The sequence below is a fragment of the Balaenoptera ricei genome, chromosome 11 (assembly GCF_028023285.1).
Source record: "Balaenoptera ricei isolate mBalRic1 chromosome 11, mBalRic1.hap2, whole genome shotgun sequence".
NCBI lineage: Eukaryota > Metazoa > Chordata > Mammalia > Artiodactyla > Balaenopteridae > Balaenoptera > Balaenoptera ricei.
Window position 1 is genome coordinate 75,943,822 of NC_082649.1, and position 22,482 is coordinate 75,966,303.

Sequence of the window (22,482 nt, forward strand, 5' to 3'; positions counted from 1 at the left end):
AGACAAAAATCTCTGCCCTCATGGAGCTGACATTATCGTTAGGAGAGACACACAAGATAAATAAGTAAAATATATGTTAGATGGTGATAAGTGGTAAGGAGGAAAAATAAGGCAGGGAAAGAAGGGATAGGAAGAGTGTAGATGATGATATTTTAGGAGGGGTGACCGAGGGGACCTGGTTTAGAAAGAGCATGAAAAAGACCTGAAGAAAGCAAGGGAGCGAACTGTGCGGCTCTGTGAGGGAAGAACACTCCCAGCCAGGAAATAGCAGGTGAAAAGGCCGGGGGGTGGGGGGCACATGCCTGGTGGGTGTGAGGCTGGGCTGGCTGGAGCTGCATGAGGAAGAGGAGAGCAGTGGGAAGTAGGGCCGAGGTTAAGAGAGCTGGACGCATAGGACCTTCTAGGTCACAGGAACAACTCTATTGGGAGCCAGACGAGTGACAGATCTGCCTTAGATTTTAACAGGATTTTTAACATCTTAACATTTTGACTGCTCTGTTGAGAATAGGCTGTAGGGGGCAGGGGCAGAAGCAGGGAGAACAGTAGCAGGAGGCCACTGCAATGATGCAGATGTTTTAATTTCCCACTGTGCCCCCAGCACGTGGCATGTTTCCTGGCACAGAGCAGACACTCAACAAATACTTACTGAATGACGTGTGAATTAGCGATGCCCAAATACCAGTTCTCAGACTGGTGCCGTGTAGGCTATATGGAAAAAGTGTAGACAAACAGATCCTGGGCACTGTTGCTGGGGATCCTGATCCAGTAGGTTTCTGGTGGCAAAGAGGAATTTGGCTTTTCAGTACAGTCTGCAGGTAATTCTGGGCAGCAGCGTTGGCCTTCTGTGTCAGTTAGGAATGCTTTTGGCTGCAGGGAAGAGAGACCAACCAGCAATGGCTTAAACAAGAGGGTTTTATTTTTATTTACAAGAATTCTGGAGGAGGATGGCTGCTGGCATTGGCTTGGTCAAATGATGACAGGTCAATGTTTCTGAAATTCTCTTGGCCATTTTCTCATTGTAGCAATATGGCTGCTGTGGCTCCAGGCATCCCATCATCAAGGTAGGAAGAAGGGAGGAGCAGGGAGTTGTTACCCAGTCTGTCTCTTTTATGAGAAAAACATAAACTTTCCTAGGAGCCCCTCCCTATAGGCTTTGTCTTAAATTTCACTGGCCATACCTGGTCACATGGTCACCCCAAGCTGTAAAGGAGGCTGTAACAGTGAGACTCTGTATTTACAGCCTCTACAATGGGAGATGGCTGGAGAGAAGGAGTTGGGGCTGACCACTGGGGAGTGAACAAGGGTGTCTGCCATGGCTCCATGGACGACATGGTACTTGAGGTTCCTTCTACTTCTGGGGCTTTGTCTCCATGATTTGCCACCTCTGTGGAGCACCTGTGGGGCCCACAGAGTGAAATCCCAAGCATTCCCTTGGAGGGGCCTACTTCATCCTACTCAGTCTTGCTTCTCCTGTCTGAACAACACACGGGGGACAACTTCTTTGGGGAAGGGGTGGTCTTTATTTAGGGACTGTGCATTTTTAGCATTTTTCTCACCTGGCAGACATTTAAAACAGTATTACCATCTTCTCACTAAGACTGTCACATTTGAGAGACTTTTAGAGCCGCCGCCCCCCACAGGAAAAGGATGATGTCTCTGGTCACTCTCCAACCACCCAATGAGGCGTAAGACCAGGATGATCCCTTTCCTCCCACCTTTAGTCCAAGTATCAAAGGGCATCCCAGCGGAAGCTCTTTCTGGCAGTCTTGGGGCGTGAAAGGAAATGCTTCTCTAGCACTGCCCTGCTACCTTGAATGATGGGTTTACAAAGCCAGAGGCAGGGATTTCAGGGGACAAACAGGCCTGGTTTAGTCTCTAAATCTTTAAATATGGGATAGGAGCAAAAGGTTGAAACATTTGGTCTCGCGTTGGGAAGGGCATTTTGAGGAAGAATGGGTGAATTCACTGGAGCTGGCCCAGGTGATGATGGAAACCAAATAGGGGGTGGGTCCCAGGTACAGAGGCTGGAAACGGGGACTCCTCAACAGGACCAGTTTGGAAGGGTGGCTGTAGGGTCTTCAAACCGTTTTTTATATTTTCAGAAGCCTATTGGAAATCACTTTATATTTGCTCTTCATAGGCTTCGGGAAAAGGTTTAAAAGAAAAGTTTTGTGGGAGTCTTTGGCTAGAATTGCATCAGTGTGTTAAGAAATGCAGATTGGCAATTACATACATTTCTGGTCACATAACCAACACAATTTGCTAGGTTAAGAGCCTTCCCAGGCCTGAGGTCCCTGGGGTGGGTGGAAAAGAAGGAGCCCTTTGGGGCTGTGGGGCAGAGATGGCCTCAGGGATGACGTTTCCAATATTGGCCACCCCTGGACGCTCCAGCCTTGCTGGGTACAGTGTGGGCCTCAGCCCAGCAGTCTAGGAGCTTCTTAGCAATGAGAATCTCAGCCCTCACCCCAAATCTACTGACCCAAAAGCTGGTCTTTTAGCAAGATCCCCAGTAATTTATAGGCACCGTGAAGTTTGAGAAGCACTGTTCTAGCCGTTCAGGAGCAGAAAGGCTGCAGCCCTGGCTAGGTGTGGTTACAGGGCCTGGAGAGGAGAAAATAAAGGCATGGGGGTGGGGAAAGGCTGGCAGAGTCTGAGAGAAAAGCTGTCGTCGTTAGACAGACCCGTCCTCCCCGCAGGCGGCTTGCAGAGCAGGCGTCCCGGGGTGCTCTGCCGAGCTGCCCCACACCGGGCTGCAGAGACCACCCCAGGCAGGGAAGTTCTCGGAGGCCTGGGAGCTGGCCTGCCCAGAGAAGCAGGGCCCCATGGGGCCTGGGCAGAACGGACGGCTTGTCCAGCCAGAGAGGCCCCTGTCCCTTCTCAACTCTGCCAGAAAAATCTTGGCAGAGCTCAGAAGCCCCCTCAGGGAGAGGTGCCTGGTGAAAGTTTTCCCAGCAGTGGCTCCTTCTTGGAGCAGGAGGGATGAGTACTCAGAACGAAAAGGCTGGGCGCTCAGGAGCCCCCATCTTCGGGGGGCTGGGGGGAGGGCGGCCCTCTGGGACGACGCATTTTACAGAAGCGAGTGTGAACATCACAGATGTGTCAAGACCAGGGGCCCAGGGCTGCCGGCTACAGCAGGGCTGCAGGAAGCTGTGGGGACCAGGGGCGGGCTGCAGGGGGCGCTGGAGCTCCAGCAGCCGGCTCTAAAGCGCTCTCTCTTCACTGGTCAGGGTGGTGATTCTGCGCAGGTTTTCCCTGACTTTAATAAATTCGGGGGCATGGTCCTCTTCCTTTTCTGGTGGTTTTTCCAGCTGCAGGAGAGAGAAACAGAGATGTGAAGTGGCTGGGCTAGGGGAATTCCCATTCTCAAAAGCCACTGGGTTTGGACCAAGGGTCGTCTCTGGGGAAACAGAACCGGGATCAGTTTTGCCCCCAGCCCGGTAGCTGGGGGGAACAGAGCATGAGACTGTTTTCTCCCCGTGAAGCCTGGTTCAGATTGCTAACCTCGTTTCTAAAATGGGAACGCCACCGAGCTCACAGGGCAGTTGAGAGAAGGCAATCAGAATCAGCAGGCAATAGGTTGGGCCCATGAGGAAACTGAGGTTCAGAGAGAGGAAGCCACTGGCCCAAAGTCACACAGCAAAGGGAGTGGCAGGGTGAGGACTCAGGCCAGGGGTGAACCCCTGGTGCCATCCTCATTTTGCTCAACCTTGTGGTCAGCCGTGGCCGCATGCAGAGCTCCTCCCTGGACCAGGAGACAGTCTTGGAGGAGGCGTGGGCCGGGTCTGGGGGCCCCCACCCACCTGGTTCAGCCGCTGCTGCCGTTTCAGGAGCTCCTGCTCAAAGGGGCACTGCAAGCGCTTGGCCTCCAGTTCCTCCTTCTTCTTCTTGATGAGCTGGTTCCGCCGGCGGTGCTCCAGGACACGCTGCAGCTCCGGCTTGCTGTCCACGCCCAGGCCCCTGGGGTGGCGGGAGGAGGGGTTTGTTAGGAGACCCCCAACTTCTCCCCACCCAGGGCTACACCCTGCGCAGACATCAACCTATACCATTACATCGTGCGATCCTCCTGCTAGCCCGGGGAGGTGAAACCATTACTGTCCCATTATACAGGGAAGGGAAGCGAGTCTCCTAGGATTTAAGACGCCGGTCCAAGTCACAGCTATGAAGGGACTGAATGAGCATTTGCACCTACGCCTGTCTAAGTTCAGAGGCCAGGTTTTATGATATTACTGGTTATTTTCTCAGGATAAGTTTCTAGAGGTAGAGTTGCTGGGTCAGGCGCTTTTAAAAGATTTTGGATACATATTCCCGTCTTGTTCCTTAGAAAAGATTATCCACTTTATACTTCCGTCAACAGTATACAAGAGCATCTGTTTCTCCCTGTTGTCACTACCCGATCTTTTTGTATTTGAGAATCTGGTAGGCAAAAAATATCTGGTTTTCCTTTGTTTCTTTGATTGCTAGTCACATGGACCAGCCTTGGAGATGTTTGCCAGCTACTTGCATTTCTTCTTTTGCGACCTAACCATACCTATCTTTTGTTCATTTTTTCCGTATGAATTTATAAGAGATACGTATATATTTTTATCATTTATATTGCAAATATTTCCCCTGATTTGTCTTTAGGCTTTTGTTTAATTGTGGTGATTTTAAATGGGATGACTCTAAAAGGCAACCTGAGAAAATACTTATAATACACAGTCAGCCCTTCGTTTCCGCGGATCAAATCAGTGGTTGGCTGAATCCGTGGATACCGAGGGCTGGCTGTACTATGCCATTTTAAATACATAAGGGACTGGAGCATCTGTGGATTTGGGGTTCTGTGGGGGGTTCTGGAACCAACTCCCTGTGGATACAGAGAGACTACTGTGACTAAGAGGAGGGGGTGGGCACAACACGGAGGATGCAAAATGAGATCTGGGGAAGGTCTGTTGCAGACCACTGAAAACAAGAAGGAAAATCACAGCCGGCGCCAATACCAAAAACGGCCAGTAGAGGGAGCTTCAAAGGCACTGCGGCCTTCATCCTGGTGCTCTGGCCTCGGAGGGGCGGAAAGCTCAGCCTCCCTCTCCCCTTCCCCACAATCCCTCTCAATAATCCAGTCCCAGCCCTGATGCCTCAAGCCTGCCTTGCTCATTGCATGCTCCTGGCCTCCCTGCTCCACTCATACCCCCTCCACGATTGTGACTCCCTGCTTGAGACCCTTCACAGGTCCACATGTCTTTTCTGGCCTACCTTACAATCTTTGCTCCAGCCACTCTGAGCTACTCCTGTCTCCTGTCCATTCGCACCTGCTTATCCATCTGCTGGGAACACACTTGCTTCTACCGGCCAATGTCCCCCTCCTAAGCTGGCTGACTTGTGCCCACCCTTCGGGCCTTGACCTCATGGAGGAAGTGATGCTATCTTGGAACCCTGCCTGGCGGCTCCTCTGGGGTCACAGGCCCATTTATGCCCCCGTCCAAGCACCCATCGTACCACCTGCTTATGCATCCATCTCCTCTGTGAGGGCAGGAACTGGGTCCCACTCCTTCTTGTAGCCCCAAGTCTGGGCACAGTGCCTCGCACATGGTAAATGCACGTGGAGGGCAGCCACAGGTGGGGAGCTGGGTGGGAGAACAGGGCTTTTGGACCTTCACAGTGTCTGCTGGTGACCATGTGGGGCACCCTTTGACCGCCTCAGCCTCTAGGGGCCCCAGGATGACTACCAGGCCTGCCTTTCATGAGGGGCACTTCCCCGTGCCTCAGCAGGCCTGAGGCAGCCGAGCTCCACTCCCACCTTCTGTGGTTCATGAGCAGCTCTCGGTGCAGTTCCTGGTGGCTCCGGGAGGCCTTCACGGGGTTCAGCAGCTTCTTGGGCTTGATGAGCTCCGGGTTCCACTCTCTGTATTCTGGCCGGGCCATCAGGCCTCCGATGTCCGCCCTCTCCCTCTGGATCTCCGAGTACATGGAGGCTGTAGAAGTGACAGGGGAGTTGGTCAGAGCTGGGCCCACAGTCTCACCCATTCTCGTGGGCACAGCTGAAGGGCAAGGGTTTTGGTGTTAGATGGATCTCAGCTTACTGTGCGGCCCTGGGCAAGCTACTTGCCTTTCCGAGCCTTGGTTTCCTCATTCGTGAGATGGAAATAATTGAGCCTGTGCACAGGGTTGGAAGGACTGGAGATGATGGCTGTAAAGCGGGTTATAGAAAAGTGCTACTTTTCTTGACCCCTAAAAGTGGGGTCACAAAGTGTATGGGTTGACACGTGCAAATGGTTTTGGCCTGACTTTGAAAAAAATTTTTTCCCTCCTGTAAAAGGAATTCTGTTTCTCGTTGAGCTTGTATCAGAAAAAGAAAAGATATTTAAAAAGAGCAATATGTACTTGTTAGGGATAATTTGGATAAATGCAGTGATCAAAAGAAAATATCACCCCTTATTGTCCAACTTCCCTATCCGTAGTTCCAAATTTCCTCATGGACATGTCCGGCTTTTCACTTTCTCCAGATCAAAGAGGAGGGTATGAAATCCCAGGACTGCCATGTCTAATTACAAAGGGATGGTTGTCATCTTTAATGCAGATGTCTGACTTCTTGATGGCCTCATTTCCTCCACAGTAGCTTGAAATTTGTCAATGCACTTGAAATTCAGGCAGAAGGGCCCACTACTCTCCAAGTTGGCTCCATATCCTTGAAATGCCCCGAAGCAAGTACAAGGGTGAGAGTGAGAGTGGGAGTGGGGGTGGGGATTTTTAAGAGAAAGTCTCAAGAGGGTGACACAGCCTGGCCATTAGCTGCATGTAGTATTTAGAGTGAAAATTTAGGCATTGGCTCTGCTCCCTTCATGAGTCCCGCTTTTCTGAGGTTGAGCCTCTACTATACGCTAGGCATTGGCAGTGTCTGGTCTGTTATATAGTAGGCACTCAATAAATATTTGTTGGCAATTGATAATAAAAGCTTTGAGGTTGTACAGATGAGAAAACTGATGCTCAGGGAGGTTGGTCTTGGGGAACCAGTGCTTTAAAGCATGTGGTTTCCATGATGCAACTGAGGGGCTGTGTCCCCACTGCATACATCAGGCTCTAGTCTCCCTCTTAAAAACCACCAACCACCATGTTGCCTGTGGACAGACCCTCACTTCTTCCCTCCCACTGGGAAGAGGATGAAAGCCATTCTCTTCTTGATGAACAGGAGTTCTCCAAGTAAACTAGACAGGGATGGTGGTCTGTGCAAGAACCTGGAAGTGGGTAATAGGTCAGTGGGGTTGGAAAACACAGGAGGAGGGGGTTTGATAGGGTGCAGATTGCAAGGTAACATGTTAGGGAATGTGGGCATCAGGGAATGTGGGCATCAAAGGGGAGATGATGCTTTGCAAATGGTAGCACTCCAGACACATGTTTGGCATTTCTATTATTACCTACTGCAGGGTGCTGTTAGGAGGATTAAGTGAGACCCCGTTTGTAAAGATGCCGTGTAAACTGAGAAAAGTGTTAACCTTGCTACATCCAAAATATAATAATTAAGTGTCAGAGCCTAGAGACATGGTTGCTAATTTTCTTTCTTGAATTCCCATTCTCAAAACTACTTCTAAAATGAGAATTCTAATTAATTTTCTCTTCTTTTTTCATAAGGCTGTTTGTTTTTCAGGTTATATCTTTCTTAATTTTTTGGTCCTTAAAAAATGATCGTGATAGGGTTTAGTAGTTAGTTAAAAATGGGCACTTGACAAAATAAACAGTTGGTTATATCAACTCCCTCCTCCTTTAAAAATGCGGATATTTTCTTAGTCTGAGATTAAGTTGACTGGGAGCCAGTGCGTTAGAATATCTTGATTCAGATTGGAGTTTGGAGAATTTTTCCCCCTTCCACGGCCTTTTCCCATTACCAAGTCTCACCAATCCTTTATCTGAGTAATTCTTAGCTACACTCTTTTCTTCCTATGTGCTCAGCTCTCATCTTACCCAGGCCATTATCACACCACACTAACTGCTTCAGCTCCTTGGCTAGTCATCCTGCCCTTAATTCCTGTGTGTCCCAAACCTTCCAAAGCTTCATAATTTTCATCAGTCACACCATCTTTAAAACAACTAACTGTATGTTGCCAAAGCAATGAGGCAGGAAACAGAAATAAATTATATAACTTTAGGAAAGGAGAGGCCAGAATTAATATTTGCATAAGATATCACTATATGTACCCAGAATTCCCAAATGGATTAACAGAAAAGCTTTTGGAACTAATGAGGAAATTCAAGTGTGGCCAGATACAAAACAGGTCCACAAAACCAAGAGCTCCTGCATAACAGGAATGGCCATTGAGAAAGTACACAATCATACAATTATTCATTCATCCTACCATATGTTAGAGTTTCTATAATCTGCCAGGTATGGTGGTAGACAGAGATGAACTAAACAGGCAAGGCTCCCACTCCCACAGAGCTGACATTCTGCTAGGGAGGCAGACAGCAAACATGTACACAAACCAACAAAAATAAATGATTGCAAATCGCGAGGAGCCCGCCCAGGGAATTGGGCGGGGGGGGGGGGGGGGGCGGGCGGCGCTAGGATAGAGACTAACCGGAGGACCCTCCTTCAGCCAGGTGCAGCAAGAGGGCCTCTCTGGGAGGTGACCTTTAAGATCAGACGGTTGAGAAGGAAGAGGGAGCCTGTGTGGGGCAGAGGGAACAGCATGTGTGACTCATGTACCTTAAACAAGCTTAGTCTGTTCAGGAAACAAAAAGGCATAGTGTGTCTGGAGTGGCGTGAGGGAGTGACAGGGGGAGAGCATGGAGTGAGGGTGGACGGGTGGTTTCAAGTTGGGGAAAGATCGCCTCTGATTTGATTTTAAGAAGGTCATTCTCACTACTGTGTGGGTGAAAAACTGTGAGCAGGTTTTGGGAATTTCTGATATGACTTTGGTTTCTTTTACTTCCAATGGGCAGCCGCTGTCTTTCCCGTTAAATTCCAGAGGCAAAACATCTGATTGGCCAGGCTGCGGACCTTCACTTCAAAGGTCATCAGCAAGCCAATAATGAGTTGGCCACCCCGGGGCCAGTCCTCAGCCCAGCAGGGACCACACAGGATCGTGCTTACAAGGGGGTCCTGCGTTTTCATTTTGCACTGGGCCCTGCAAATTAGGTAGCCAGTCCTGCACCCCAGGTCCAATCAATGACCAGCTCTGGTTCAAGGATCTGCTCTAGGCTTATTTAAAAAAAAAAAAAAAAAATCAGTGGTGAGGTGTGGCAGATGATGATTTGCTGAGACCAGGGTGGTGTGGTCACTGAGGCAGGAATCCTGAAGGATGTGGCCGGTTCTTCAGCTCAGAGCTGCAAGTTGGGAAGACTGCTGCCCTTGCCAGTTAGTGTTCTAAACTCCAGTAAACACATGTGCGATCCATGGACGTGTGTGTGTGGCCCCCAGGGTTTAGACAGTGCTGAGCCAACCTTCCTGCCTTTAATTTAATTAAAAGAGGACTCCATGTAGAAGAGCCTCACATAGGTGTTGGAATAAAAGAGGCTGCTCAACAAAGCACAGGAGCTAGGCCAGGAAAATCGGGCTCTCCTGGGGGTCAGCTGAGCCCCCTGAGCAGAGGAGGGGTCCATTCTCAGGGCTGCTCTGGCCAGGTCTCTCAGGCTGCTGGGGTGTCCTCAGAGATCCAAGACTTTTGGGGAGGTGGCCGTGATGGGGCAAAGACGTGAGGTAAGGTGAGCGTAAGGTCATCTCTGAAAAGAAAAAGGTGAACGCCCCAAGGAAGAGCTGGCAGGGAAGAAGATCAATTGAGGAGAAAGTTGAGTAGCTAATGAATGTCCTTCACTGGTTGTCAAAGAAAGGCAGAATAATGTTGGAGCCATTAGAATCTGGATTGAATGTTGGCTCAGCCCGTTCCTAACCATGGGCAAGTGTACCTATCCTCTGCAGCAGGAGTCCAAAAACTATAGTCTTTGGGTCAAATCCAACCCCTTTGGAACAAAGCCATACCCACTCGTTACTTATTGTGTGCGGCTGCTTCCTCTAGAACAGCAGCGTTGAGTAGGTGTGACAGCTGCTCTTGATCAGCACCCTTCTTCATGAGGTTGTTACAAAACGAAGGAGGTGATACTTGCATGGTGCTTGGCCAGTAAGTGCCTAGCACTGAGTCGAGGACGCAGAAAGTGCTGGCTACTAGAGCTGCCACGTACAGCGAGGCAGGTTGTGCACTGAACAACTCCAGGGCCTCACTCCTATAGATGAAACTATGAGTGGGGCCACCTCGTTAGCCGTTATTAATAAGCACTATTAAAGTATCCAACTTCTAGTCTTGGATTGAGCATTCTCATTTTCCTTAAAAACTGTACTAGTTAAATCAGTGGATTTTAACCCTGGCTGCATACTGACATCATCAGAGGGAGTTTAAAAAATACCAATGTCTGAGTCCTACCCTGGGATTCTGATTTAATTGGCCTGGGAGACAGCCTGGCCTTTGGGATTTTATAAAACTCCCCAAGGGGGTGGAGACAAGATGGCAGAGTAGAAGGACATGAGCTCACCTCCTCTCATGGAAACACCAAAATCACAACTAACTAACTGCTGAACAACCGTCAACAAAAGAATGCTGGGTGACTGTACCAGCATCCTGGGTGGTGACCGAGACCCAGAGATTTGGAGCTGCCAGATGTTGCATCACATCATGGGAGAGGACTTTGCAAGATGGCAGAGGAGGCGGAGGACATGGAGTTCATCTCTCCCCACAGACACATCAAGAATACATCTACAAATGGAACAAGTCTCACAGAGCACCTGCTGAACACTAGCAGAGGACCCCCAGACACCTGAAAGGATAAGAAAGATCCCCACATAACCGGGTAGGACAAATGTAAGAAGGGAAAAGGAAGAGGAGAGGAAGCGGGACAGGACCTGTGCCCCTGGTGGGGAGCTGAAGGTGAGGAGAGGTTGCTGCATCTGGGGAAGGCCCCTCATCGGCAGGGAGATCAGCTGGGACAGAAGGGGAGCCTCGGGGGCTCAGAGGAGAGCCCAGCAACCAGTCTGTGGCTGTCAGGACAGAGAGAGACCTACACAGATGGTCCGTGCCACAGCCCTGCATGCCCCAGCCTGAGACGGGTGTCCACTGGTGTGCACGGGGGCTGGGGGATGGAACGTGGGGTTTGGAGAGCAGACCTGGGGAGGGGACTGCTGTTGGCCATGAGAAGACAGCCTGAGGGGATAGGACTGAGGAGCTCCTGCCCTGGGTGGCCTGCTCTCCCTGAGCGCTGCCTCAGCTCCTTCCTGCCTGATGGGCTCGTGTGCTCTGGCACGCTCTGGAGCAGACTCTGGTGCGGGGGGGACACACTCAGAGGTGGGGCTGAAACCACAGCCAAGTGCTGTGTGACTAAGGGGCCAGGGGCCCTGTGACTAAGGAAGAAGAGCTGAAATCTCTCCTTGCGGCTGTGTGAACCATGCAGATACACGTCCACTGACGGCTTCCTAAATTCAGCACCTGCGAAACATCAGAAAGGACAGCAAGTGCTCCTGCAGCTGGGACGGGTCTGGCTTTAGCAGCCGTGGGCTCTGTGGGCACATACACGTGGGGGCTGGGCCAGGCCAGAGTCCGAGCTGCCTCCACAGCTCCCACCGCAGGTCCAGGTGCACGACTACTGCAGTCCTGGGACCTGACCTCAGTGGACCTGCACCAGTGGCCTGGTGAAAATAACGTGTGAGAGTCAACAAGGCCAGTTGCTGGCATACCCGCAGTTAAGGTGGGATGGAGAGCAGTGCCAGCAACAGTGTACTTTGTGAGCCTGCACACAGGCAAAAGGGGACACAACAGAGTGTGTTCACAGGTGAACAGCTCCAGAGGAGGACTACGCAGTGGCTTCTCTCCCAATCCCACTCACCTCACACCGCAGATCAGAGACACAGCTAAGAAACAGATTTAGGGGCCTCTACTCCAACAACTAGGGAGCAGACTCTGCCCCTGACAGGGCAGTGACAACCACAGAGCAAAGGGGAGGCCCCACGCAATAGCCAGGGCAGGCTCTGGTCACCAGAACACCAGTCAAACCCCCTATCAAGGGGATAATGGCACAAGCCTCAGGACCAACCTCACCAGGGGGCAGACACCAGAAGCAAGAGGAACTATGATCCTGCAGCCTGCGAAAAGGAGACCACAAACGCAGTAAGTTAGACAAAATGAGATGATAAAGAAATATGTTGCAGGTGAAGGTGCAAGATAAAAACCTATAAGAACTAAATGAAGAGGAGATAGGCAATCTACCTGAAAAAGAATTCAGAGTAATGACAGTAAAGATGTTCCAAGATCTTGGAAAAAGAATGGAGGCACAGATCAAGAAGATACAAGAAATGTTTAAAAAAGACCTAGAAGAACTAAAGAACAAACAATCAGTGATGAACAACACAATAAGTGAAATGAAAAATACACTAGAAGGAATCAATAGCAGAATAACTGAGGCAGAAGACCAGATAAGTGAGCTGGAAGGCAGAATGGAGGAAATCAGTGCCACAGAACAGAATAAAGAAAAAAGAATGAAAAGAAATGAGGAAAGTCTCAGAGGCCTCTGGGACAACATTAAATGCAACAACATTCAAATTATAGGGGTCCCAGAAGAAGAAGAAAAAGAGAAAGAGCCTGAAGAAATATTTGAAGAGATTATAGTCAAAAACTTCCCTAACATGGGAAAGGAAATAGTCACCCAAGTCTAGGAAGCGCACAGAGTTCCACACAGGATAAACCCAAGGAGGAACATGCCAAGACACATATTAATCAAACTAACAAAAATTAAATACAAAGAAAAAATATTAAAAGCAACAAGGGAAAAGCAACAAATGCCACACAAAGGAATTCCCATAACGTTATCAGTTGATACTGATAAACTCTGCAGGCCAGAAGGAAGTGGCAGGATGTATTTGAAGTGATGAAAGGGAAGAGCCCACAACCAAGAAAACTCTACCCAGCAAGGCTCTCATTCAGATTTGACGGAGAAATCAAAAGCTTTACAGACAAGTTAAGAGAATTCAGCACCACCAAACCAGCATTACAACAAATGCTAAAGGAAATTCTCTGGGGGTGGGGGAGAGAGGCCACAACTAAAAAAAGAAAATCACAAATGGGAAAGCTCAATGGTAAAGGCAAAAATACAGTAAAAGCAGGAAATCATCTATATACAAGTATGATATCAAAACCAGTAACTGTGAGAAGAGAGTACAAATGCAGGAAATGGGAATTACATTTGAAATTAAGAGACCAGCAACTTAAAACAACCTTGTGTGTGTGTGTGTGTGTGTGTGTGTGTGTATATATATATATATATATATAGAGAGAGAGACTGCTTTAGCCAAACCTCATGGGAAAGGCAAACCAAAAACCTATAATAGATACACACACAAAAAAGAAAAAGCAACCTAAACACAACACTAAAGATGGTCATCAAACCACAAGAGAACAAAAGAAGAAGGGAAGAAAAAAGACCTACAAATACAAACCCAAAACAATTAAGAAAATGGTAATAGGAACATACATATCGATAATTACCTTAAATGTAAATGGATTAAATGCTCCAACCAAAAGACACAGACTGGCTGAATGGATACAAAAACAAGACCCATATATATGCTGTCTACAAGAGACCCACTTCAGATCTAGGGACACATACAGACTGAAAGTGAGGGGATGGAAAAAGATATTCCATGCAAATGGAAATCAAAAGAAAGCTGGAGTAGCAATACTCATATCAGACAAAATAGACTTTAAAATAAAGAGTGTTACAAGAGACAAGGAAGGACACTACATAATGATCAAGGGATCACTCCAAGAAGAAGATATAACAATTGTAAATATATATGCACCCAATTTAGGAGCGCCTCAATATATAAGGCAAATGCTAACAGCCATAAATGGGGACATCAACAGTAATACAATAATAGCAGGGGGCTTTAACACCCCACTTAAACGAATGGATGTATCATCCAGACAGAAAATTAATAAGGACACACAGGCCTTAAATGACACATTAGGTCAGACAGACTTAATTGACATACATAGGGCTTTCCATCTGAAAGCAGCAGAATATGCTTTCTTCTCAAGTGCACACGGAACATTCTCCAGGATAGATCACATCTTGGATCACAAATCAATCCTTGGTATTTTAAGAAAATGAAATTATGTCAGCATGTTTTCCAACTGCATGTTATGAAATTAGAAATCATTCTAATAAATTAGAAATCTATTGTATTAGAAATCAATTACAGGGGAAAAACTGTAAAAAACATAAACACATGGAGGCTAAACAATATGTTACTAAATAATCAATTGATACACTGAAGAAATTAAAGCGGAAATAAAAAAAATACCTAGAGACAGTGGAATGACAGTGAAAACACAACGATCCAAAACCTGTGGGATGCAGCAAAAGCAGTCCTAAGAGGGAAGTTTATAGCTATACAAGCCTACCTCAAGAAACAAGAAACATCTCAAACAAACAACCTAACCTTACACCTAAAGCAATTAGAGAAAGAACAGCAAACAAAACCCAAAGTTAGTAGAAGGAAAGAAATCATAAAGATCAGAGCAGAAATGAATGAAATAGAGATGAAGAAAACAATAGAAAACACATCAATGAAACTAAAAGCTAGTTCTTTGAGAAGATTAACAAAATTTACAAACCTTTAGCCAGACTCATCAAGAAAAAAAGGGAGAAGACTCAAATCAATAAAATTAGAAATCAATAAGGAGAAGTTACAACTGACACCACAGAAATACAAAGGATCATAAGGGACTACTACAAGCAACTCTATGCCAATAAAATGGACAACCTGGAAGAAATAGACAAATTCTTAGAAAGGTACAACCTTCCAAGACTGAACCAGGAAGAAACAGAAAAGACCAATCACAAGTACTGAAATTGAAACTGTGATTAAAAATCTTCCAACAAACAAAAGTCTAGGACCAGATGGCTTCACAGGCAAATTCTATCAAACATTTAGAGAAGAGCTAACACCTATCCTTCTGAAACTCTTCCAAAAAACTGCAGAGGAAGGAACACTCCCAAGCTCATTCTACAAGGCCACCATCACCCTGATGCCAAAACCAAAGGTATCACAAAAAAAGAAAATTACAGGCCAATATCACTGCTGAACATAGACATAAAAATCCTCAACAAAATACTAGCAAACTGAATCCAACAACACATTAAAAGGATCATACACCATGATCAAGTGGGATTTATCCCAGGGATGCAACGGTTCTTCAGTATCTGCAAATTAATCAATGTGATACACCAACATTAACAAACTGAAGAATAAAAACCATATGATCATCTCAATAGATGCAGAAAAAGCTTTTGACAAAATTCAACACCCATTTATGATAAAAAACTCTCTAGAAAGTGGGCATAGAGGGAACCTCCCTCAACATAATAAAGGCCATATACAACAAACCCACAGCAAACGTCCTTCTCAATGGTGAAAAACTGAAAGCATTTCCTCTAAGATCAGGAGCAAGACAAGGATGTCCACTCTCGCCACTTTTAGTTAACGTAGTTTTGGAAGTCCTAGCTGTGGCAACCAGAGAAGAAAAAGAAATAAAAGGAATCCACATTGGAAAAGAAGAAGTAAAACTGTTACTGTTTGCAAGATGACATGAGACTCTACATAGAAAGTCCTAAAGATGCTACCAGAAAACTACTAGAGGTCATCAATGAATTCAGTAGTTTCAGGATACAAAATTAATGCACAGAAATCTCTTGCATCTGTACGCTAACAACGAAAGATCAGAAAGAGAAATTAACATTCCCACCCACGGCAATCTACAGATTCAGTGCAATCCCTATCAAATTACCAATAGCATTTTTTACAAAACTGGAACAAAAAATTCTAAAATTTATATCGAAACACAAAAGACCCCAAACAGCCTAAGAAATCCTGAGAAAGAAAAGTCGAGCTGGAGGAATCAGACTCCATGATCAGACTATACTACAAGACTATACTACAGACTATACTACAATAATTAAAACAGCATGGTACTGGCACAGAAACAGAAATATAGATCAATGGAACATGATAGAAAGCCCAGAAATTAACCCACACACATATGGTCAACTAATCTACAACAAAGGAGGCAAGAATTTACAATGGCGAAAAGACATTAATAAATAGTGCTGGGAAAACTGGACAGCTACATGTAAAAGAATGAAATTAGAATACTCCCTAATACCATATACAAAAATAAACTCAAAATGCATTAAAGACCTAAAGGTAAGACCAGATACTATAACTCTTACCGGAAAACATAGGCAGAACACTCTTTGACATAAATCATAGCAATATCTTTTTCAATCCGTCTTTTAGAGTAATGACAATAAAAACAAAAATAAACAAATGGGACCTAATTAAAGTTAAAAGCTTTTGCACAACAAAGCAAACCATAAACAAAATGAAAAGACAACCCACAGAATGGGAGAAAACATTTGCAAACGATGCAGCTGACAAGGGATTAATCTCCAGAATTTACAAACAGCCCATGCAGCTCAATATCAAAAAAACAAACAAGCCAATCAAAAAATGGGCAGAAGACATAAATAGACATTTCTCCAAAGAAAACATACAGATTGCCAAGAGGCATATGAAAAGATACTCAACATCACTAATTATTTGAGAAATGCAAATCAAAACTACAATGAGTTGTCCCCTCACACTGGTCAGAATGGCCATCATCAAAAAGTCTACAAACAACAAATGCTGGAGAGGGTGTGGAGAAAAGGGAACCCCCCTGCACTGTGGGTGGGAATGTAAATTGGTGCAGCCACTATGGAGACCAGTATGGAGGTTCTGCAAAAAACTAAAAATAGAAATACCATATGATCCAGCAATCCCACTCCTGGGCATATATCTGGTGGAAACCATAATCCAGAAAGATACATGCACCCCAGTGTTCATAGCAGCACTATTCACAGTAGCCAAGACATGGAAGCAACCTAAATGTCCATTGACAGAGGAATGGACAAAGAAGATGTGTTATATATATACAATGAAATATTACTCAGCCATAAAAAGAATGAAATAATGCCATTTGCAGCAACATGGATGGACCTGGAGATTATCATCCTAAGCAAAGTAAGTCAGACAGAGAAAGACAAATATCATATGATATGTGGAATCTTAAAAAAATAATGATACAAATGAACTTGTTTACAAAACAGAAACAGATTCACAGATTTAGAAAACAAACTTATGGTTACCTGAGGGGGAAAGGGCAGGGGAGGGATAAATTGGGAGTTTGGGACTGACACATACACACTACTACATTCAAAATAGATAACTAGGGGCTTCCCTGGTGGCGCAGTGGTTGAGAATCCACCTGCCAATGCAGGGGACACGGGTTCGAGCCCTGGTCTGGGAGGATCCCACATGCCGCGGAGCAACTGGGCCCATGAGCCACAATTACTGAGCCTGCGCATCTGGAGCCTGTGCTCCACAACGAGAGAGGCCGTGACAGTGAGAGGCCCGCGCACCGTGATGAAGAGTGGCCCGCGCACCGCGATGAAGAGTGGCCCCCGCTTGCCACAACTAGAGAAAGCCCTTGCACAGAAACGAAGACCCAACAGAGCCAAAAATAAAATAAATAAATAAATAATTTTTTTAAAAAAAGATAACTAATAAGGACCTACTGTATAGCGCAGTGAACTCTGCTCAATATTCTGTAATAACCTAAATGCGAAAAGAATTCGAAGCAGAATGGATATATGCATATGTATAACTGAATCACTTCGCTGTACACCTGAAACTAACACAACATTGTAAATCAAGTATACTCCAATATAACATAAAAATAAAATAAAAAGCTCCCCAAGTGATTCCAGTAGTAAACCAACTTTGTAAAGCATAGAGTTAAAAAAAAAAAAAAAAAATCAGGCTTTTTTGCTTTGGCCTGAGTGATTGCAGCTGCCTGGTTGGCCTGGCTCTCGTGGCGGGGCTGATTAAGGTCACAGTGCTTAGCAGCTTTGTGACCTTGGCTGGGTATTTAACTTCTTGGACCCTTCTCTTCTGTAAAATCAAGGTGCTATGAAGATTGGACAAGCTAAAGTGATGGGCATGGGGTAGAGGCAGCCAGTAGGTGACAGGTAAATTGAGTGTCTTGCTTGACTACGAGATGGGCAAATAATTCTCACTTAACATGCAGACTGTGGGACTGACCTCGTCTTTGGAGGAGGCTGGGTAATAATAGCTCAGAGGAGAGATTGGGAGCTTCCTGCTTGGTTCTTCCCTGGCTCTGCTGATGACCCTGGAGGTCCTACAGCTCCTCCCCTGAGGCTCCACACATGTCAGCCCAGTGCCAGACAAGGCTCAGCTAGGATCACTAATTTCTCCCAGGGTGAGTTCATCAGGCCACTGGGGCTGATGAACTATGTGGCTAATGCTAGGGTGGCAACTTTGAAACCAAACACTGGCGCCCCGCTGGCCACAGGAGAGCAATAAGGAGAGATGGAAGGGAAGTGGTGCTGATGGAGACCCAGGTCCCAGTTCATCCTGAGGATGCCTATGGGACCCTAAGCTAAGGCTTAATGTCCCCTTCATCTGCCTTTCCCCTGCCCTGGTGGTTCTGGTTTTGTCTTTGATGGCATCAGTTATAACAAATGACACATGAGGCAGTAGAGCAAAGTGGTTTAGGCAGATGTTTTGGAGGCGCCAGACTGTGTTTGAATCATCATGGTACCCCCCTTCCTAGCTGTGTGACGTTGGGCAAGAAGCTTAACCTCTCTGAGCCCCTTTACAGTGGGAATAATGGTAGAATCTATCCACGGGGCTGTTTGGAGGGTGAAATGGTATAATGTGCATGATGTGGTTAGCCCAGTGCCTGGCAGTCGTACTCCTCCTGTCCTGAGGGACCTGTGTTGAGCACTTGACATTTGATGAAGGCTCACTCACCTGCATCTGGATCTCACAATCACCCCAGGAGGCAGCCAGTGGTACTATTTTATTATTCCCATTTTCTAAATGAGAAAACTGAGGCTCAGAGAGGCCAAGATACTTGTCCAAAGATACACAAAATAAATGGCAAAGCCAGAACCTTTAGACCCCAGATTCAGTGCTCTTCCTACCACTCCACTGTGTTCTAGGTGCAATGCGTCTTTCAGTCAACAAAGCAGGTTTACATCCCTTTTCTCTCTCTGGACACTTGAGAAACCCCAATAAAGAGGCAGTGTGAGCCCTTTACATAGATGAGAAAATGGAGGGTGGTAACTGGAGTACTCCTCGCCCTCTCACTGGGGAGCCCCAGCCGGGCCCTAGCTGCTTTGGGTTTAAGCCAGAATCCACAGGCCTGTCTGCCCATTGCTGGTTTTTGTTAGGAGGGGACCAGCTGATGGTGTTTCCTCCCGAGGGTGTTGGTCAAAGTCTTCACTCCTCTGCCCTCCCTCCCCCTGCCCTTGTTCCTTATTACTGTTCAAGCTGCTGCGTTTAGAACACAACCAGGGATCTTCTTGGTTCAACATTTCATGGGGTGGAGGGGCAGAGGAGAAGAGATCCTTTTAAAATAGCTACTGACCAAGGAAAAGAGGCATTCAGTAAAAGTGACAAGCGTGGCCACAGGATTTCCTAACCCTTCTTGCTTTTTTCCTCCCAGTGGGGAAAGTACCCATTTGTATTTCACTGGCCAGCAACCAAAGAACAGGGTATCTGGGAACCTCCTCCACATCTCCAGCTGCCCGTGGCCAATGCCTACAAGCCCCTGTCAGAGCTGCCTGTTCACTGGGATGCAACCTCCCCACACCATGAGAAACTGACTCGAGACAAACTTCCTGAACATGTTGCCTTGGGTCCACTGTGACCTCCTAGTTTGTGAGAAGGTCTGGGAGGGCATTCAGGGTTTCAAGTCAGTTCCATAGCAGAGCCCCGGGCTGGACATGGAAGGTCGCTAGCGAGGTTGGTGGGGAGTATTGTGCAGCTAGCCAGGGAACAGTGTCAGCAGATCAGATATTCGTGCTGGCCCACCAGTGGCATGACGCCAGCCACTCCACTTGGCAAATGCCTCCAGGGGGAGATCCCGGCAGGACTTAGCACCAACAGACCTAAGAGCCACTCAGGATCCAAGCTGACCAGAGACACAGGTACTGGGGCTGGCTCACAACTGGGAAACCACTGGGTTTGGTAGCAGTTCAAAAAAGTGACACACCCAATCCTATAACCTCTGATTTTTGGCCCAATACCAGCCTTGCCTCATACTGCAAAGTGCTAAAGCCAAATCCACCAGAAAGGCAAGCAGGTAGCACGTTACCGTGTACTCACCACGTGCCGTGTACTGTGCTCAGCACTGCAGCCATACCTCGTGAGATCCTTACAGTAGACTGAGGTGATGGGCACTCTTGAGACCCCTTTTTACAGATGAAGAAACTGAGGCTCCAAGGGGTCATCTAATTTTCCCAGATCACACAGCCAGCAAATGAAGGCTCTAGAGTCTGAGCCAAGCTGTCTGACCAGTGTTCTCTCCGCTGTGCCTCCCGCAACACTCTGGCATTTTATCTATCAGTTCTTAAGAGAATTACAACTGCTATACTGTGTGAAAATGGACTTAGGTGAGGTCACATCATGCATGAATTCAGAGTCATCTGAGCATTTAGAAGAAAGAGATCAACCAGAATGGTGGGCTGAATCTGGGCACTCCCTGCACTTCATTTCCTATGCTTTTCCCAAACCCAGGGTGCCAGGGGGCACCACCAAGTCATTTTACAGAGAGAGGACATAGCACAGGTACCTGGGCTCAAAGAGCTCTGCTCCCCTGACAGCCCGCCTGGTGCTCCGAGGCTGCCCTCCGTCCCCCACACCTCCTCCCTGCACTGCACCCAGCTCAGCAGCAGGTGAAAAAGAAAAGAAACCGTCTTACTTCTCAGCTGTGCCTGTGCCATTGGGAAGGGAACTCGGGCGCAGCGTTGCTGTGTCCTCACTCCACCGGAGTCCCAGACTAACAAGGAGGGCCGCCTCCAAGGGCGGTTCCTAAAGCCCTGGGGATGAAACATGCCACCAAGTGAGGCAGCTCCACATTCCTGTTTATTCTGGTATCAATAAAAAGGAACTGTTACTATAGTAACGGGTATTGCACTTGGTACTTGGCCACTTCCCCGATGTGGAACACCGTGTCCAGGCCACATGCCGGGGAGGCACAAATAAATACCGATTTTGTCAGACTGTTGAGGAATAAGAACACGCCAAGCTTTGTTCTGAGCGACCTAGCTCATGTAGAGGCATTTCCCCTTGTTTCTAATGGGAGAGTCAGCAAGAATGCATTCCGGTATTTCCCTGATGCAGAGGGAGCCCAGCTTCCTGCTGCAGTGTTCAACTCTTCAGGAGAAAATGGCTCTCAGTGCAAAAGGAAGGGAAACTATGTTGGGTCAGTTCCAGGTCATCCACTTATGGGCCAGAAACTCCATCCATGTTATTTACACGTTACCCTGAACTTCATCTGAACACCAGAGAGGAGCCAACAGGACGTTGCACAGGAGAGAGCGGGGCAGTAGAAGCTGACCGGCTCTGGGCCAGGCTGGTCCTTGTGTAAGTCCCTGCTCGGCTCGGGCACCAGCCCCTTTGGCAGCCAGTTAACACCCCTGAGCCTTGGTTTCTGTGTTTGTCAAATGTGGAGAGCAGGGTGGTTGAGAGAAAACACAGATGAGATGACATCAGTGAGAGCATGTAGTCAATGCTCAGCAAGTAGGACTCTTCCTACAGAGAGAGCTGGACTCAATGTGATCAGAGGGCAGGGCCCCAGCATGAAGCACTGTGCCCGGCAGAATCTGCGTTCCATAGATCTTGACTCAGTGAGTCAATGTGTGAGTCTGAAAATAAAGAACGTGTGTAGATGCTGAAGGCCAACATGGGTGCTTACAGATAACAGAGGCATTCTCCTAATTTCGGAATCAGTGTTCACCTGAAAATGTGGAAGTGTTTTCTGGCTTTTGTTGGCATTCTTAATCCTCTAGCAAGGAAGTTGGCATCTACCAGTTAAACTTGGCCCTCCCTCTTCCCACCTTTACTGTCTCGTGAAGAGTCTTGGTTGGCTGGGAAGTGATTAGGCCCAGGACATACATCAAGTATGAATGCAGGCGTTAAAAATGCAATTTTGCTTCTATAAATACATTAGCAAACTGAATTCAACAACACATAAAAAGGACCACACACCATTATCAAGCTGGATTCATTCCAGGGTCACAAGGATGGTTCCACGTACACAAATCAATCAATGTGGTACACCATATCAACAAAAGACAAAAACCATACGATCATTTCAATAGATGCAGAAAAAGCATTTGATAAAATTGAACACCCATTCATGGTAAAAACTCTCGCCCAAGTGGGTATAGAGGGAACATATCTCAATAATAAAAGCCATTTATGACAAACCCACAGCCAATATAATACTCAACAGTGAAAAGCTGAAAGCTTTCCCATTAAATTCTGGAACAAGAGAAGGATGCCCACTCTCACCACTTCTATTCAGCACAGTATTGGAAGTTCCAGCCGTGACACTCAGA

General features: G+C 47.0%; 1 protein-coding gene across 5 annotated transcripts in view; it reads right to left on the minus strand.

The window, feature by feature from the left end:
• Nucleotides 1-894: 894 nt before the first annotated feature.
• Nucleotides 895-22,482, minus strand: part of FAM107A (family with sequence similarity 107 member A) — an 82,598-nt gene continuing 61,010 nt past the window's right edge. For 4 of the 5 annotated variants that reach the window (XM_059940064.1, XM_059940061.1, XM_059940062.1 and 1 more), the window contains 3 exons: nucleotides 5,777-5,951; nucleotides 3,801-3,957; nucleotides 895-3,308 (listed from right to left, as the gene is read on the minus strand). In XM_059940064.1, the coding sequence (XP_059796047.1) occupies nucleotides 3,201-3,308; nucleotides 3,801-3,957; nucleotides 5,777-5,946 (435 nt within the window). In that variant the 5' untranslated portion in view covers nucleotides 5,947-5,951 and the 3' untranslated portion in view covers nucleotides 895-3,200. Of the gene's footprint in view, nucleotides 3,309-3,800; nucleotides 3,958-5,776; nucleotides 5,952-20,840; nucleotides 20,946-22,482 lie in introns of those variants that run through there. The other variant, XM_059940063.1, reaches the window with a different exon arrangement.